The sequence below is a fragment of the Nannospalax galili genome, unplaced genomic scaffold (assembly GCF_000622305.1).
Source record: "Nannospalax galili isolate Female #2095 unplaced genomic scaffold, S.galili_v1.0 scaffold139, whole genome shotgun sequence".
In the NCBI taxonomy this organism is placed as follows: Eukaryota; Metazoa; Chordata; class Mammalia; order Rodentia; family Spalacidae; genus Nannospalax; species Nannospalax galili.
The window spans coordinates 5,745,583-5,762,141 of NW_008345884.1; the positions used below are offsets into that span (position 1 = coordinate 5,745,583).

A 16,559-nucleotide genomic window follows, 5' to 3' on the forward strand; every position below is an offset into this window, starting at 1 on the left:
TTTTATGTGTATGAGTGTTTTGCCTACATGTATGTAAGTGCACCCATGTAGTGCAATGCTTGCAGAGGCCAGGAGAGGCTGCTGAATCACCTGGAACTAGAGTTAAGGATGGTTGTTAGCCATCTTGTAGGTACTAGGAACTGAATCCTGGTCCTCTTTGACATCAACCAGTGCTCTTAACTGCTGAGCCATCTCTCCAACCCCTAAAAATAAGTTTTAAACAAGAATTTTTAAATTCCTTATTCAGCTTTAGGGGTACCAGAATTGGATCAGTAATTCGTTCCTTGGTTACAATGCATACTTAGCATGGGTACATGCATGGCTCACCTTTATCTACATAGTAGCTATTTGTCTTGAATTATACAGTAAACACTTACAAATTTCTTCACTGAAAAGACCCTACACTGAACTCCATGGCCTCCACTCCCCACCTCACTATGTACCATCCCTATGTTGCCCCCACTTGAGATATAACGATAGTTCTGAATTTCATATCCATCATTTCTCAGTGTGTGTGTGTGTGTATGTGTGTGTGTTGTTGTTGTTGTTGTTGTTGAGGTGGGATGGGCTGCCTACAGCTCTTGGACTCAAGTATTATCAATTGTCCTATCTCAGAATCCCTAGGACCTGGTTTGCTTACTTTACCAGGCTAATATGATCTTAATGACGTCTTGAATATTCCTAATTTTATGTGTGCGTGTTCTAAATTTTTAAAAGAATGTCATGCTGAATGTCATCTTTGGGAACCTACAGTTTTTCTCTTAATTTTTTAAAATAGTTTTTCTTTCTTATAGGTCACTGAAATTCATTTTTTGGAATGCTATGTAATGTTAAGTGAAATACTATAATTTCAGGTTCTTGTGGACTATAATTTAATTATAATTAAAGATCAATTAGATAATTATAATGAAAAATGAGAAAATGTTAGTAAGTATAACAAAATATTAAATATTAGTGTTTAAAGTAGAAAGTATTACTGGGTGTGGTGGCACATGCCTTTAGTCCCAGCCTTTGGGAGACAAAGGCAGGTGGATCTCTGTAAGACCCAGGCCAGCCTGGTCTACATAGTGAGTTCCAGGCCATTTGTGACTATAGGGAGACCCTCTCTCAAAAAGACCAATAAAAAAAATAAGTAAGAAAATAAATAAAGTAAGTAGAAAGTATAAATCCATCTGTAATCATATCCTCAGAGGTAATAAGTTAAAATTTGAACTGGTTTCCTTGGCCATTTTCTTCTAGATATAATAGTTATGTATGTGCATATACATGTATTATAGACACACAGGGTTTTTAAAAAACTCTAAACCTAAAAATTTATAGCCAATTTTGAAAGAGATGCATCTTAGCTCAGGAAATTGTTATTGAATATGTCAATGCTATTGTAATGAAATGCTTCTTCTAAGTATGTGGCTATTAAATAAATAATTAAAAAAAAACAGATCTGAAGTCTGGGCATGGTGGCGCGTGCCTTTAGTCCCAGCACTCGGGAGGCAGAGGCAGGCAGATCTCAGTGAGTTTGAGGTTAGCCTGGCCTACATAGTGAGCTCCAGGCTGTAGGGAGACCCTGTCTCAAAAAGACCAAAATAAAAGGGGGGTGGGATCTAGCTGGTCATGGTGGCACATGCCTTTAATGCCAGCACTTGAAAGGAAGGGAGAGGCAAAATGGACCTCTGTGAGACAGAAGCCAGCCTGGTCTATGAAGGGAGTTCCAGGCTGCTTGGGCTACAGGAGACCCTATCTCAAACAAAACATCACTCCCCATGAGATCTGTACCTTGCTGTTTTCCAAAATAATAAATAATGGATATCATTTCTTATCAAAGTATTTTTTTATTCCTTTTAGCAGTTAAACAATTTTTTGGTGTTTTACTGCTAAGGTTTATTCCATAGATCTCCAATTTATGGAAATAGAAGGTTTTTTTAAAAAAAAAATTCTGCTGGTTGAAATGCAGATTTTTTACATGTATGTTTTTGGGCACTCATCTGATTTTTTTTTTTTTTTTTTTCCTTTTTGAGACGGGGTCTCCTGGAAGCCCCAAACGGCCTGAAACTCACTATGTAGACCAGGCTGGCCTTGAACTTGCAGAGATCTGCCTGCCTCTGCCCCCCAAGTGCTGGGATTAAAGGTGTGCACCACCATGCCCGGCATCTGATTATTTTCTTAAGATAATTTTCTAATGTGGAATTGCTAGAGTGAAGGCTAAAAATTGTTAATTTTTATCTAACTTAATTATTTACTTGGTTATGTATATTCATATTACCCTCCACAAATTAATTAATGTTCATTTTTATCATCAGAGTATAGTAATGAGAGGAGGAATACCTTGCCCAACCTGAAATTCAAGGGAGACTTCCTGGAGTAGCTCCCTACCCCTTTGTCTCTTTAGTTTTTAAAAATTTTATTTTTGTTTTATGTATGAGGGTATTGACTGCATGTATGTAAGAGCACCCATGGTATGCAGTGCTCACAGAGGTCAGAAGAGGGCATCAGATCCCCTGGAACTGGAGTTATGGATGGTTGTTAGCTGCCATGTGGGTGCTGGGAATTAAACCCAGGCCCTCTACAAGAACAACCAGCGAGTGCTCTTGGCCATCTCCCCAGCATCCTGAGAGTCTCTTTATGTAGTCCTGGCTGACCTGGAACTCACTTGAGGACCAGGCTAGCCTTGGAAATGCAGTGATCCTTCTCTGCCTCCTGAGTGGTGGGCTTAGAGGAGTGTACCACCATGCCTGGCCATGTCCACTAATCCTCAGCCTTAATGAGACTTAGTTTAGTGATCAAAAGAGAAGATAGGGATGGAGATGTAGTTCAGCACCATGAAACCCAGGGTTCTGTCTTTAGCTCAAGAGCAGTTACACAGACACAGACAGACACAGACATAGACATACACACACACACACACACACACACACACACACACACACACACACACACACCAGGTCGAGTTGAGAAAAGATCCCTAGGAAGCCAGGGACAGAGAGTGCTCTGGGCTGATTTCTCCTACTATAAATGTTTGCGTCTGCCCATTCCAACACTAGGTATCATTCTGCTAAATAGAATTGCTAACTCTGTTTTAAACTTTATTTGCTCAGCTGTCAGATGACTTGATCCATTTCCTGGTCTTTAGGTAACAATGGCTGCCGTGTGTACTTCCTCAGAGATCATAGCAATAAAACGAACAAGACTGCTTCAAATCCTCCAACAGGATCCTGATTCTGTCTTAGACACATTAACGTCTCAGAGACTGATTTCCGAAGAAGAGCATGAGACTCTAGAAAAAGTTACAGATCCTCTGAAGAAAAGTCGGAAGCTGTTAATTTTGGTACAGAAAAAGGGTGAGGTGAGCTGTGAATGTTTTCTTAAGTGCTTGTTTAGTATGTTTCCTGAGTCAGCCACCACTTTGGATTTAAAGCATGGTAAGTTGAATATTTTTTAACTTTTAGGGGAAAGGGGGGAAGAAGCAAATTTTCTGGAAAAAGAAAGGAGAAAATTGCCGCCCTTTATTTTTATTGTCCTACTTCCAGGAATGATTTTTCTCTGAAGTGTGGGATAGAGAGAAAGTGTGTAAAAGTTTTCAAGCAGAGGACAGTGGCTCTCATTGACTGAGGGGCTTGCTAATTTGCTGTTCAGATTGTTTGCAGTTTTTCCCATGCTGCTATGTTTCTCATGGCAGGGAGATGCTGAACCCACATTTGAAAAGAAAATACTGTTAGCAATGGCATTGTCTAGGGGTTTCCTTTTCAAGTGGGTAAATTTCCAGATGCTAACATTTCCAAGACCTCAGCAGTAGCTTCGGATAGCCATTCTCAGGCAAGGTCTGTCACTACTAATATGGAAGATCAGTGACCTTATTTTCTCTGTGATGAAAATGCCAGCATAATGCTAGTTTCTTAGAGCTCAGAGCTTAATTTCTCTATAATTCTTTTTTTGTCCCAAGACAGAGTCTCCCTGTAGTCCCAGCTAGCCTAGAACACTTTGTAGACCACATTCCCCTTGATCTCATGGAGATCCAAGTGCTTCTGCCTCCTGAGTGCTAGATTAAAGGCATACACCACCATACCCTGCTTTTCTTTTGAGGTATGTTTACCAGGCCAGCCTCAAACTAACAGACATCTGCCTTCTTCTGCATCCCAAATGCTGGGCTTAAAAGTGTGCACCACCATGCTCAGCGAATTAATAATAATTCTTTTAAAAATATTTAATGTTTAATGTTTTATTTATTTATTCATATTATAACCAATGTGTTTTAAAGTCTTTAAACTGATACTCTCTTTTTTTTTTTTTTTGTCTTTTTGAGACAGGACAGCTGGCCTGGAACTCTCAATATAGACCAGCCTGGTCTTGAACTCAGAGAGATCTGCCTGCCTCTGCCTCCCAAATGCTGGGACTAAAGGTGCGCACCACCAGGCCCAGCTTGTCTTTCTTTTTTAAAAATTCACTTCATTCTAATTAACTCACAAGTAAGCATGTCAATGAACTTCTAACAGTTAGAAGAGCCATTCTGAAGCCACAGAGCATCTGGGATTTTTTTTCTTTTTTTTTTTTTTGGTCTTTTTGAGACAGGGTCTCCCTGTAGCCCCAGCTGTCCTGGAACTCACTACGTAGACCAGGCTGGCCTTGAACTCACAGAGATCTGCCTGCCTCTGTCTCCCAAGTGCTGGGATTAAAAGTGTACACTTTTACTGTCAATTACATTTTTAATCACTTATCCAACACATGAAAAGAAGAAAACTATGACAGAGTTGAAGCTGGGAAAACAATTAGCTTTATCTCCTCTTTCATGACTCATGTGTCCTTTTGCCTGTATTCCACCCTTCCTCATCATGGTTTACATATATGCATGTGTACATTATAGGCTAAGATCAGTGTTTGAGAGAAAACATGACAAATTAAAAATAGAACTATCATATGACCCAGCTATTCCACTCCAAAGAACTCCATATCCTACTATACAGATATTTGCACAACCATGTTTATTGCTGCTCTATTTACAGTAGCAAGGAAATTTAACCAACATAGATGTCCATTAGTAGATGAACTTATACTGAAAATTTGAAACATATACAAAATGGAATATTGTTCAGTTGTAAAACAAACGAAAATCAGTTGGGTGTGGTGTCGCACACCTTTGATCTCAGCACTCAGGAGGCAGAAGCAGGTGGATCTCTGTGAGACTGAGGCAGCCTGGTCTACATAGTGAATTCCAGGTCAGCTGTGACTACAGGGAGACCTTGTCTCAAAAACCAAAAACAAATAAACAAAAAAATGAAAGTCATGAAATTTTCAGGAAAATGGATGGAAAGTATAATATTAAGTGAGGTAACTCAAACTCAGAAAGAAAAAAAATCCACATGTTAATATGTTGTATTTTTAATTACTGCACACCACCCCCGTCTTCTCTAGTATTTTGAAATATGCACAAATGCTAATTCTTAGTGATTCAAAACTATTGACCTTGAATCCCAAAGGTATCAAAATCAACACACAGTAGAGTATGCTTTTTTTATACTGACACAGTATTCACAATAGCCCATTTACAGAATCAGCCTACTTGCCCATTAATGTTCATGAATAAAGAAAATGTGGTGTATATATAGGCAATGACATTTAATTCAGCTATAAAGAATGAGAGTCAGGTTCATGTCTATAATCCTTGCAGAAGCAGAGGTAGGAAGATCATGAATTATAGGCCAGTGTGAACTACATAGCAAGTTGCACGCTGGCCTGGGCTACAGAGGAAGACCTGGTCTCAAAAATAAGCAGAGACCAGGTATGGTAGCCCATGGCTTTAAGCCCAGCACTTGGAAGCAGAGGCAGGAGGCTCTCTGTGAGATTGAGTCTAACCTGGTCTACATAGTGAATCCCTGTCTCAAAAAAAAAACAAGAAAAAAAGAAAACAAACAGCAACAAATCAAAGAAACAAAAGAATGGAATCGTATTGTTTTTAGGAAAAGTAGATAGAATGGAGATCATCATGTTACATAAAATGAGCCATATCAGAAAGACAGACATCATGTTTTGTCTCATATGTGGAATCTACATCAATAAAAAATATATGATAAGGAAGTAGAAGTTGGGGGTCTTTTGGGAATAGGAAGGAGATCAGCTGCAGAAGGGAAGACAAGGGAAGGTAATGTGGAGGTGAGTGTAATCAGAGTGTGCTATACACATGTGTGAAAATACCATCATGAAGTGTATAATTAATAAACATAGCAGTTTTAGATTCTCAAAAAATGACTTGTAAAAATTGTAATAACTAGCTGGGCATGGTGGTGCACGCCTTTAGTCCTAGTGCTCTGGAGTCAGAGGCAGGCAGATCTCTGTGAGTTCCAGGCCATCCTGGTCTACATAGTGAGTTCCAGGCCAGCTGGAGCTACAGGGAGACCCTGTCTCAAAAAAAAAAAAAATTGTAATAACTGTGACAGATGAAGGAGCAGTTATTTCACTGAGTTGTTTAGCAGTTTTGGAAATGACCACAAGAGGGAGGTACAGCTCTTTTTTTCAGTATTCTAAATGTTAAACCAAGATTATTATAATTTTTTTTTTTGTCTTTTTGAAGCAGGGTCTCCCTGTAGCCCCAGCTGTCCTGGAACTCACTTTGTAGACCAGGCTGGCCTTGAACTCACAGAGATCCGCCTGCCTCTGCCTCCCAAGTGCTGGGACTAAAGGCATGCACCACCACGCCCTGGCAAACCAAGATTATTTTAAGGGCTGTTAGAGAGGTAGAGGCGTAGATTACATCTGCAAGTGTTAATGATCCTTACAGTAGGACAAGTCTTGTTCTACTTTCCTTCCAGTTGATGTAATAAAATATCCTGACAGAAAAGCAACCTAGGGGAGAAAAGGCTTATTTTAGCTCATAATCCCAGGTTATAGTTCATCACTGTGGGGAACATCCGAAGTCAGGACCAGAGAGAAAAGGAATGCATGTGTGATTGACTGCTTGTTTTTACTCAGCTTGATTTCAACACTCTTACACAGTTCAGGACCCCTGTCTAGGAAATAGCATTACCCACAGTGGGCTGGGTCTTCCCACATCAATTAACTTAATTAAAAAAAAAGAATCCCTTACAGACATGCCCAAAGGCCAACCCAATGTAGGCAGTCCCTCACTGAGGCTCTCTTCCCAGTTGATTCTATTTATTTTTTATTTTTGGGTTTGGTGGTGTTTTTGTTTTGTTTTTGAGACAAGGTCTCCCTAAAGTCCTGGAACTTGTTATGTAGACCAGGCAGGCCTCAGTCTCACAGAGCTCCACCTGCTTCTGCCTCTGAGTTCTGAGATTGAAGGTGTGGACCACCACACCTGGCTCCAAGTGATTTTAGATTGTGTTAAATTGACAGAGCTATCATAAGCCTCATATGTTTAGAAAAATAGTTTTCACTGTATCTAGAATACACTATTCCAATATAGCCATTTGGCTGTTGAGATTAGATTCCTTAACAATGACTTCAAGAAATCTGAGTTGTGGGTGATACTAAGTTTCTGTGTGAACACTGTTCATAATGTATACATTTTCTCTTTTACTCATTTACCCTGTGAAGGTGCTGTGAGGGGCAGTAGTTGATTTTTTCATGGGAAAAAAGAAAATTCTGATAATTGACTTGTTCCTGTGCAAATCAGATGAGATCCAGTAGGCATTCCTATCTTTTAGTGAAATGAAGAAGGGTGATTGCATTCCTGTAACCCCAGCCTGTGGGGAGTCAGAGGCATGAGTAAATTTGAGCCCAAAAGTTTTTGAGGCCAGACTAGGCAACATAGCAAGACTTTGTCTGAAATTAAAAATAAAATAAAATAAAATAAAAAGGATGATGCTGTGAGGACTTGAAACTCTCTCAATTTATTTTAAAATTCTTGCTTTGGAAAAGCAAAACAAATAATGAAATCTTTTTCTTTACAGAAGTTTTGCAACTTGAGAATATAGCACCACCTCAATCTATGGGAGTAAGCAAGAATTCAGAAGATACTTTTTCCCTTGGGAAGAAAACCCCAGAGAATCCTGAGATCACAAAGTTCTCTGAAGAGAAAGAATGCTTGGATTTGGAAACATCTGAGTTTTTCCAGGACAAAGAAAGTAGTTATAGGGAAGCTTTGTTGCCTTCCAGGGGGAGCAAGAGGGAAGTCACAATGCCGTATTCAGTTGATAGAGTTGAGTATGAAATTCCAGCAACTATTACATATTTAAAAGATGGAGAGCGATATGAGGAGCCAGATGATTCACTGTACTTAGGACAAGAGGAATATCAACAGTCTTCTGGGTATCCTGATGACATAGAGACCATTGTGGAAGAAGGGGCTTGTGATGACCAACAGTACGTTCTAGATGATGGTGAAGAGGAACCTGAGTATTCAGAAACCACAGAGTACTCTAGTGAAGAAAAGAGCTATGAGGATTCAGAAACCAGTATTTCATTAGAGGAGGAAGAGAAAAGGATGGAAGGTATGGAAAGAATGTGTGTAGAATTAATTAGGTCACTTCTCAATAAATAAAGACGGTGTCATGGTCTATTCGAGAGAGGGGATGATGGGGAAAATCAACTAATCAGAAATCTGTGTTTCTCTAACCTGAATTGTCTTCAGAGATGGATATTGAACAAAGGAAAACCCAGGACTGGGGAAGTACAGTAGCCTTTCAGTGTCCAAGGGGGATAGATTCAAGGACCTCCTTGGTTACTAACATTTGTGGATGCTCAAACCCTGTGTTTAAAATGACATAGTGAGCCAGTCCAGGTGGCTCATGTGACCTCAGGAGGATCACTGAAAATCTGAGTCCAGCCTAGGACATATAGTAAGTTCCAGGCCAGCCAGTGCGTGGATTTGAGACCTTGTCTCAAAAAGCCAAAAATGAGAATAAATGACATGGTATTTGCATGTAACCTCTATAAATCCTCTTGTATGTTTTATTATTTTTCAAATATATTTTGTTTTAATATACATATTTATGGAATACAGTGTAACATTTCAATAAATGTATACAATGTATAATAATCAGATCAGGGTAATTTGCACATCTGTTGCCATAGACATATAATTTCTGTTTTGGAAACATTCAGAATCCTCCCACTGAAAATGGGAATATATTCTTGTAATACCGGCACTCTGGAGACTGAGACAAGAAGATTGAGAATTTGAGGTCAGCCTGGGCTTCACAGTAAGGCCTTGTTTCAAAGCAAATATGAAACAAAATAGCTCTGCATAGGAACTATTTTGGACTATTTAATTAGTTGTTCTCAACTAAAGTTGTTCCACAGAATATTAGAAGTTATCCTTTGCTGGGTGTGGTGGTGTACACCTTAAATCCTAGCACTTGGAGGCAGAGGCAGGAGGATCTCTGTGATATTGAAGCCAGCCTGGTCTACAAAGTGAGTTCCAGGCCAGCTGGGGCTACAGGGAGACCCTGTCTCAAAAAAGCAAAAAAAAACTAGATCACAACAGACCACAAACAACCCCCCCCCGACCCCAAAGCTAAATATGTATGTTTATACTCACCATAGACTAGTGCTGCTATCAGGCTTGGTCAGAAAAACTTTGTAGCAAACCACAGTTAATGCAGAGACTATCTCAAACAAACAAACAAACAAACAAGCAAATAAAAACAACGCCCCCAACAAACTAGGAGGAAGACAAGGTGTGAATAAAATCAAAATACACTGTATTCATGTATGAAATTCTCAAATAATTAATAAAAAATATTGCATTAAAACAAACAATAACCAGAGAAAAACAATGAATTAACAGGGGTTTTCATTGTTACATACAAAATTAAATGAAAAAGTTTTATTAGCTAAAAAATAAAAAAGACATATTGGAAAACCAAAAGTGATCATACACTGTCCATCTAAACTGCAGAGTACCATGAAATAGTTAAAGCAGGTTGGATAGATCTTGATATATGCTGTCTTAGAAGAATTTACAACAAACACCATTAAATAAAAAATAGTTGAAGAATCACAAGCTATTTTTATGTAGAACTAAAAGCATCCATTAAATAAAACCCTGTATTTATACCTTTATATACATGCATACTTATGTTCTTGGCATACACAAAGGATGATGTCCTGGTTAGCTTTAACTGTCAGCTTCACATAACCTAGAATTATTTGGGAAGAAAAAATCTCAAAGAATAGATTACATTGGCCTCTGGGCATGTCTTTGGGGTTTGTCTTAATTGTTCATTGTTGTAGGAGGGCCCAGCCCACTGTGAGTGGCATCATCCCCTAGGCAAGTGGTCCTTAACTTTATTAGGAAGTGAGCTGGGTATAACCCTGCCTGCCAGCCAGCATGTTCATCTTCCATGATTCCTGCTATACTTCTTTGGCTGTGAAGTGAGTTCCTTGGTTAGAGGTAATGCTGTGTAAAATAGCAAGCAGGCCTGCCTTCAATTTCCTGCCTTGAATTCCTGCCTTGACTTCCCTCTGTGATTAACTGTGACCTGGAATTGTGAGCTAAATAAACATTTTCCCCCCAGAGTTCCTTTTGGTCGGGGTACTTGTCATAACAACAGAGATAAAAAGTAGGACATGTGAAAAGCAAGCCTACTATAGGAAATTGATAAATCTCTTAGAAGGAAAATGGGAGAGGCTGAGTGGTAAAAGGAAACTTTCACTTTGTTCATTTATTTCAATGTTTGGCAGTGAAAATGTCATGTATAGAATTTTAAGTGAAAGGAACTTAGATTCTGAACATTTACTATCTTCTTTACAGAAAGAAAAAAGATATTTCAACATGTTCTGTCCTGTTTGAGCATGGATAGAAGCAGAAAGCTTCTCCCAGATTTTGTTAAACAGTTCTCCTTAGATCGAGGCTGTAAGTGGATGCCCAAGACTCCAGGAGACTTAGCTTGGAATTTCCTGTTGAAAGTTCAAGCGCTAGACTTAACGGCCAGAGATTTCATCCTCCAGCACAGGGCTCTAGATGAAGATGACAAAGAGGAATTGCTGACCAGAATGGAGACTTTAGAAATTGAAGACATACAAACCATTAATCCCCTTGATGTCCTTTGTGCCTGCATGCTCTGTTCAGACAGCTCTTTACAACGCGAAGTCATGTCCAACATGTACCGATGCCAGTTTGCTCTTCCCCTACTCCTGCCAGATGCAGAAAACAACAAAAGCATCTTAATGCTGGGGGCTATGAGAGACGTAAAGAAGCCGGCGGCACCATCCTCAGGAAGGCCCCCTACGGATACAGACAAGTTTCTGAGTCTCATGAAGATGCCTTTCATCTCTTTTGTGCGACTAGGACACTTTAGCTTCTCTAAGTCCAGAATCCTCAATACGTTACTCAACCGCACCCAATGGAAATCGCACAAAATCTTTCTCCATAAGGATTTTTCCATTCCGGTACTTCCTCGACAAATTTCTGATGGCCTCGTTGAGATAACATGGTATTTTCCCGACAGCGATGTGTTAAAGGAAAGCCCTCACTTTTTCCAAAAGCCCGTAGCTGTGGCCAACCTTCGTGGAGATATAGAAAGGTTTTGGACACAGTTTGGTTTTTTGGTGGAAATTTCCTCAGCTGTGTTCTTTTTTACTGACTACATCAGTGAGAAGGAATGGGACTTGCTAATGTTTTTAGGAGAAGATGTCATTGAAAGATGCTACTTTGTCCTCAGTCCCCAGGCCAAGGAGAGTGAAGAGGCTCAGATTTTCCAAAGGATCCTCAAATTGAGGCCATCACAGCTGTTGTTTTGGGAAGGGGAGGAAGCTGGGGACAGGAGGAAGAATCTGGAGGCCCTTCAAGCTGCCCTCCAGGAAGCAATGTCTTCTTCACTCAGATGTGTGTCCATAGAAGAAATGGCCTCTCTGGCTAGGGAGTTGGGGATCCAGGTAGACCAAGACTTTGAGATTACTCAAGGGATTCAAGTTTCTCCTGGAACAGCTGAAGATGAAAACCAACAAAGACATAGTTGGACATCTGAAAGTCATTCTCAGTTGCCTGCAAGAGAGCCTGGAGCTCAAGGTGAGGGCAACCAGAGTGCTCAGAATTTTCATCAGACTCCAGTATTAATGCCTCATTTAGTACACCCATGGCCTCTGCCTATCAAAGTTGAAAGTAACTTTTACAATGCTTCCTTCAAAGCCCCCTGGGTTATGGGTACCCACTTGGGGTCAGTGCAGAGAGCTAAGTGGTTCTGCCCTTTGCCCCTTCAAAATCCAGGGGTCCATAGCACAAATAAAACTTTTGGTCTTCAATACTTCCAACCCCAGAGATTTTATTCAGGTGAAAGATTCCTGAAATTTTCAAGACCTTTTTGGGGACATCGCCTGAATAGAGCATATGGGAGATCACAAAGACCCACTTCTCAGCATGTATGGACCTGTCCTGAGAGACTGCAAACAGTGGGAGCTCCTCAAAGGTCTGGGGCAGTGGTCTCCCATGTAGGTCACTTATATTCGCTGGGTTCACAGATAGGAAGAACAGTAGGGAAGCCACAGCCTGGGAATACCCAGGCCCCAGGAACTCAGCTAACTGGAAAAGTTATGAGAACATCTCATGTTAAACATCCTTACCCTCAGTCCTTTCAGCCAACAGGATCCATAGAAGAAAAACAAAGGCCTGCTTTTCACCAAAGAGCCCAAATGATGTCACACAAAATGCCTTCAGATCCAGCTTTTCAACCAAGATCTCAGTCCATGTCTGGAAGTAAACTTTCACCCAGCTCTCAGTTCAACCCTCATCAACCCAAATCCCAGGGCAAACACTTCCAGCATAAGCCCTTCCAACCGGTGCCCTATCAGACAAAACCCACTCCTCCCCAGCCCTCCCAAGCTAAACCCTCCCCATCCAAACCCACTCATCCTCAGCCCTTCCAAGCTAAACCCTCCTCCTCCAAACCCACTCAACCCCAATCACATAGACCTCATCAGCCCCAGTCTAAGCCTTCTCAGACTAGACCCACTCAACCTACATCGTCCCAGTCCAAACCTTCACAGGCCAAAATCTACCACCCAAGAGCAGGGCCTAAGAGAACAGGGAAGCATTGAAGTATGTACTCCTGAGAACAGTGAAATATGTTCTTTTAATTGGTCAGACCTATCACATAGTAACCCAGAGTTGCAGTGGAGGAAAAGGACTGCTGTCATTTGCAAGACAAAGACAAAAGTATATGTGAAGCCTAATTGGATAGTAAAAACCTAAATGTAGAAAAGTGTGAAAGCAATTAAGAGTAGGGTCTAACATCGAGCCACCAAGATCAGTCAGAAGTCCAGCAGGTGGCAATAATTGGACTCCATGGGGTACAAGAAAAAAAAGGGGCCATGTTGGGGGGGTGTCAGGGGGAGTTGGAGGTGGGTATGATAGATGTATACAGTATGAAATTGTCAAAGAGTAAATAGAAGGTAAAGAAGAATAGGGTCAAACAGTACATAATCAAATGAACTCCACCTTCAGTACTAGGTAGTGTACACTTTGAATTGGGGGGATGGAGTCTATGAGATAGCCCTGAATGGCGTGGCAACGGATGGAACTACAGTGTAATTGCAAAGTGGTAAATGAAGCTCAGGTCACCTTGGGTTAAAGAAAAGCTGCCTCAGAGGTGCCTTGCTTTCTATTTTCCATTATCTGCCACTGAGCAGGTATCCTGCGTCATTTGTCTTTAAATCAACTTGCTTGTGGTACTAGCCCCAATTTTCATGGCTGATAAGACTATCTCATTTAGCCCTTACACGTAGAAAATGAATGTCCAATAAAATTCATTTTACATTAATTTTAGGGATTATTTATGTGTTTTTCATGCTTTAAGTATATATAATAGTTAAAATTTAGTTCATTAGAGGATCTGATATTATTAAATGCTTAATGATTTGATTAAAAATGTGTTACTGAGTTTTTAATTTTAGATTTAAAATTACGTTGAAAAGATAAGATAAATTTGCAAAGTTTATAGGTATTATGTTTAAGAGACCTTAAGATTCATAGAATTTATATTTTATTAGATTCATAGATTCATATTATTCTAAACATTTTGATAAGTCCTGTTAATAGTGTTAAATAAAAAGAATATCTTCAATTTAAATATTTAAGTGAAGCTTAAGTTTTTTTTTTTTTTTGGTCTTTTTGAGCTTAATTAAAATCTTTAAAAAGTATTATTTTTATTTATGTGTATGACTGTGTTGCCTGCATGTGTGTAAGTGCACCTGTGTCATGCCATGCCCAAGAAGGTCAAAGAGTTCTTATCTACATTTTTAAATGACACCAAGTATTAATAAAAGGCTAAATTAGCTGGCCATGCTCTTCCACACCTGTAATCCCAACATTTAGGAGACTGAGAAGGAGGATCAAGGTTCAAGTCAGCCTGGGCTACATAATGATATCCAGTCTCAAAAAATAAAGAAAAGTGGCTAACAACCATCCATAACTCCAGTTCCAGGGTATCTGATGCCCTCTTCTGACCCACATGGGTATTGTACAACATGAGTGCATCAAACAGACCAAAAAGAAAAGTCTAAATTTGGGGGTCCAGGAGAGATGGCTCAGCAGATAAGAGCACTGGCTGCCCTTGCAAAGGACTGGGGTTCGGTTCCCAGCACCCACAGGACAGCTAACAGTTGTCCTTAATTTGTGTTCCGGGGGATTTGATGCCCTCTTCTGACCTGTGTGAGCATTGCACACATAGGTCCACTTACATTCATGCAGGCAAAACACTCATACATAAAATTAAAAAAATTTGAAAGTCCCAGTGTTTGAATTTGTAACTTTAATAAAATTAATTTTATTTTATTTTATTATTATTTTTATTTTATGTGTATGAGTGTTATGCCTGCATGTAGGTAAGTGCTTCTTGCACCTGTGTAATGCAATGCCTGCAGAGGACAGAAGCGGCTGTTGGAGCCCCTGGAGCTAGAGTTACAGACAGGTGTTAGCTGCCATGTGGGTGCTGGGATTCAAACCTGGGTCTTCTGCAAGAACAACCAGTGTTCTTAACTGCTGAGCCATCTCTCCAGCCCTAATAAAATTAATTTTAATTTTAAAATTAAATTTTATTTACTATGTGTACATGTATGTAGGGGTGCACACATGCTACAATGCACATGTGGAAGCCAGAGGATATGTTCTCTCCTTCCACGTTTACGTGCAGCAAGTGCCTTTGCCTGCTGTTATCCCTCCGGCCCCTATAAAATTAATTTTAAATAGTGGGCTAATTCTCAGGAGTCTTTTCTAGGTCAAAAGGTTGCTTTCAAGGCCTCAAAGGAAAATAATCATATTGGCAAATGAATGGCACCTAATCTTTTAAAATAAATAGTCTCTGAATAGTTTCTTATCACAAAAGGTATCCTAAGTTTGTCCATGTGTTCAATAATACTGTTTTCAGAGTGTTTAAGCTCACTAATGGTCATTGTAAATATAAAAAAAGAAATAGAAGACAATGTTTCTCTATTTTTAAAACAATGTTTCTCTATTTTTAAAAGAAATTTTATTATTATTTTTATATTTTTATGTGTATGCGTGTGTCCTAGTTTGTTTCTCCAGTGCTGTGACAAAACACTCTGACCACTACCAACTTGGGGAGGAAAGGGTTTATTCAGCTTACATCTCCCAGGTCGCAGTTCATCAGGGAGCCCAAGGTAGGAACTCAGGGCAGGAACCTGGAGGCAGGAGCTGGAACACAGGCCATGGAGGAACGCTGCTTACTGGTTTGCTCTTTTGGCCCCTGTTCAGCCTGCTTTCTTATGCAACATAGGCCCACCTGCCCAGGGGTGGCACCACCCACTGTGGGCTGGGCCCTCCCACATCACTCATCAAGAAGATGCTCCTCAGACATGGCCACGGGCCAGCCCAATAGAGGAAATTCCCCAATTGAGGCTCCCTCAACCCAGATGTGTCAAGTTGACAGTAAAGCTATCCAGCACAGCGTGTATTGCTTGCATTTAGGTAAGTGCACCCGTGTCATGCAATGCCCATGGAGGACAGAAGAGGCTGTCAGATCCCCTGAAACTGGAGTTACAGACAACTGTTAGCTGCCATGTGGGTGCTGGGATTTGAACCCAGGTCTTCTACAAGAACATTCAGTGTTCTTAACCACTGAGCCATCTCTCCAGCCCGTTTCTCTATTTTTAAAGAATGTTTAATTTTAATTGTGAATTTTTATTTTTGTCTTTTAGAATGATAAATGTAAGAAATAAAATAAAATGGTCCATTTTCAAAACAAAAGTGTGTTAAGTTAGTTTACATCAGCTTGAGACGAACGGGAGATACTGGGCCCTTGCTGGTGCTTGCTAGTCTAGCCATCCCCACCCAAACTGAAGTCTAGAGTAGAAAATTATTAACAGACAAACTTTCCTAGTGGCCTGCAGACATGACAAAGTTCATGCATTTGAAAAGCTTTAAAACAAACGATATAAATTGCAGAGATAAACTTGTATACAGTCTTTGATGCAAAATTGACAAAAGTGGCAGATGATATGCCAGATTGTGCACCTGAGTGCTCAGCCAATGAGGAAAAGGAGAAAGGGACCTCTGTCCAGGGTTATAGAAACTGTTCTTCATGTTTCGTCTGCAGTGCCTATCATTTTGTCTGCCTATCATTTGAGTACCAACCTTGCAAGACTGTAAATAAACT

The 16,559-nt window shown here is 40.1% G+C and overlaps 1 protein-coding gene across 5 annotated transcripts in view; it reads left to right on the top strand.

Moving 5' to 3' along the window:
- Card6 (caspase recruitment domain family member 6) overlaps positions 1-13,894 on the top strand; it is a 16,852-nt gene extending 2,958 nt beyond the window's left edge. For 3 of the 5 annotated variants that reach the window (XM_029567805.1, XM_008842099.3, XM_029567806.1), the window contains 3 exons: positions 3,128-3,416; positions 7,899-8,438; positions 10,703-13,894. In XM_029567805.1, the coding sequence (XP_029423665.1) occupies positions 3,134-3,416; positions 7,899-8,438; positions 10,703-12,984 (3,105 nt within the window). In that variant the 5' untranslated portion in view covers positions 3,128-3,133 and the 3' untranslated portion in view covers positions 12,985-13,894. Of the gene's footprint in view, positions 1-3,127; positions 3,417-7,898; positions 8,439-10,702 lie in introns of those variants that run through there. The other 2 variants (XM_029567807.1, XM_029567808.1) reach the window with 2 other exon arrangements.
- The last annotated feature ends 2,665 nt before the right edge of the window (positions 13,895-16,559 follow it).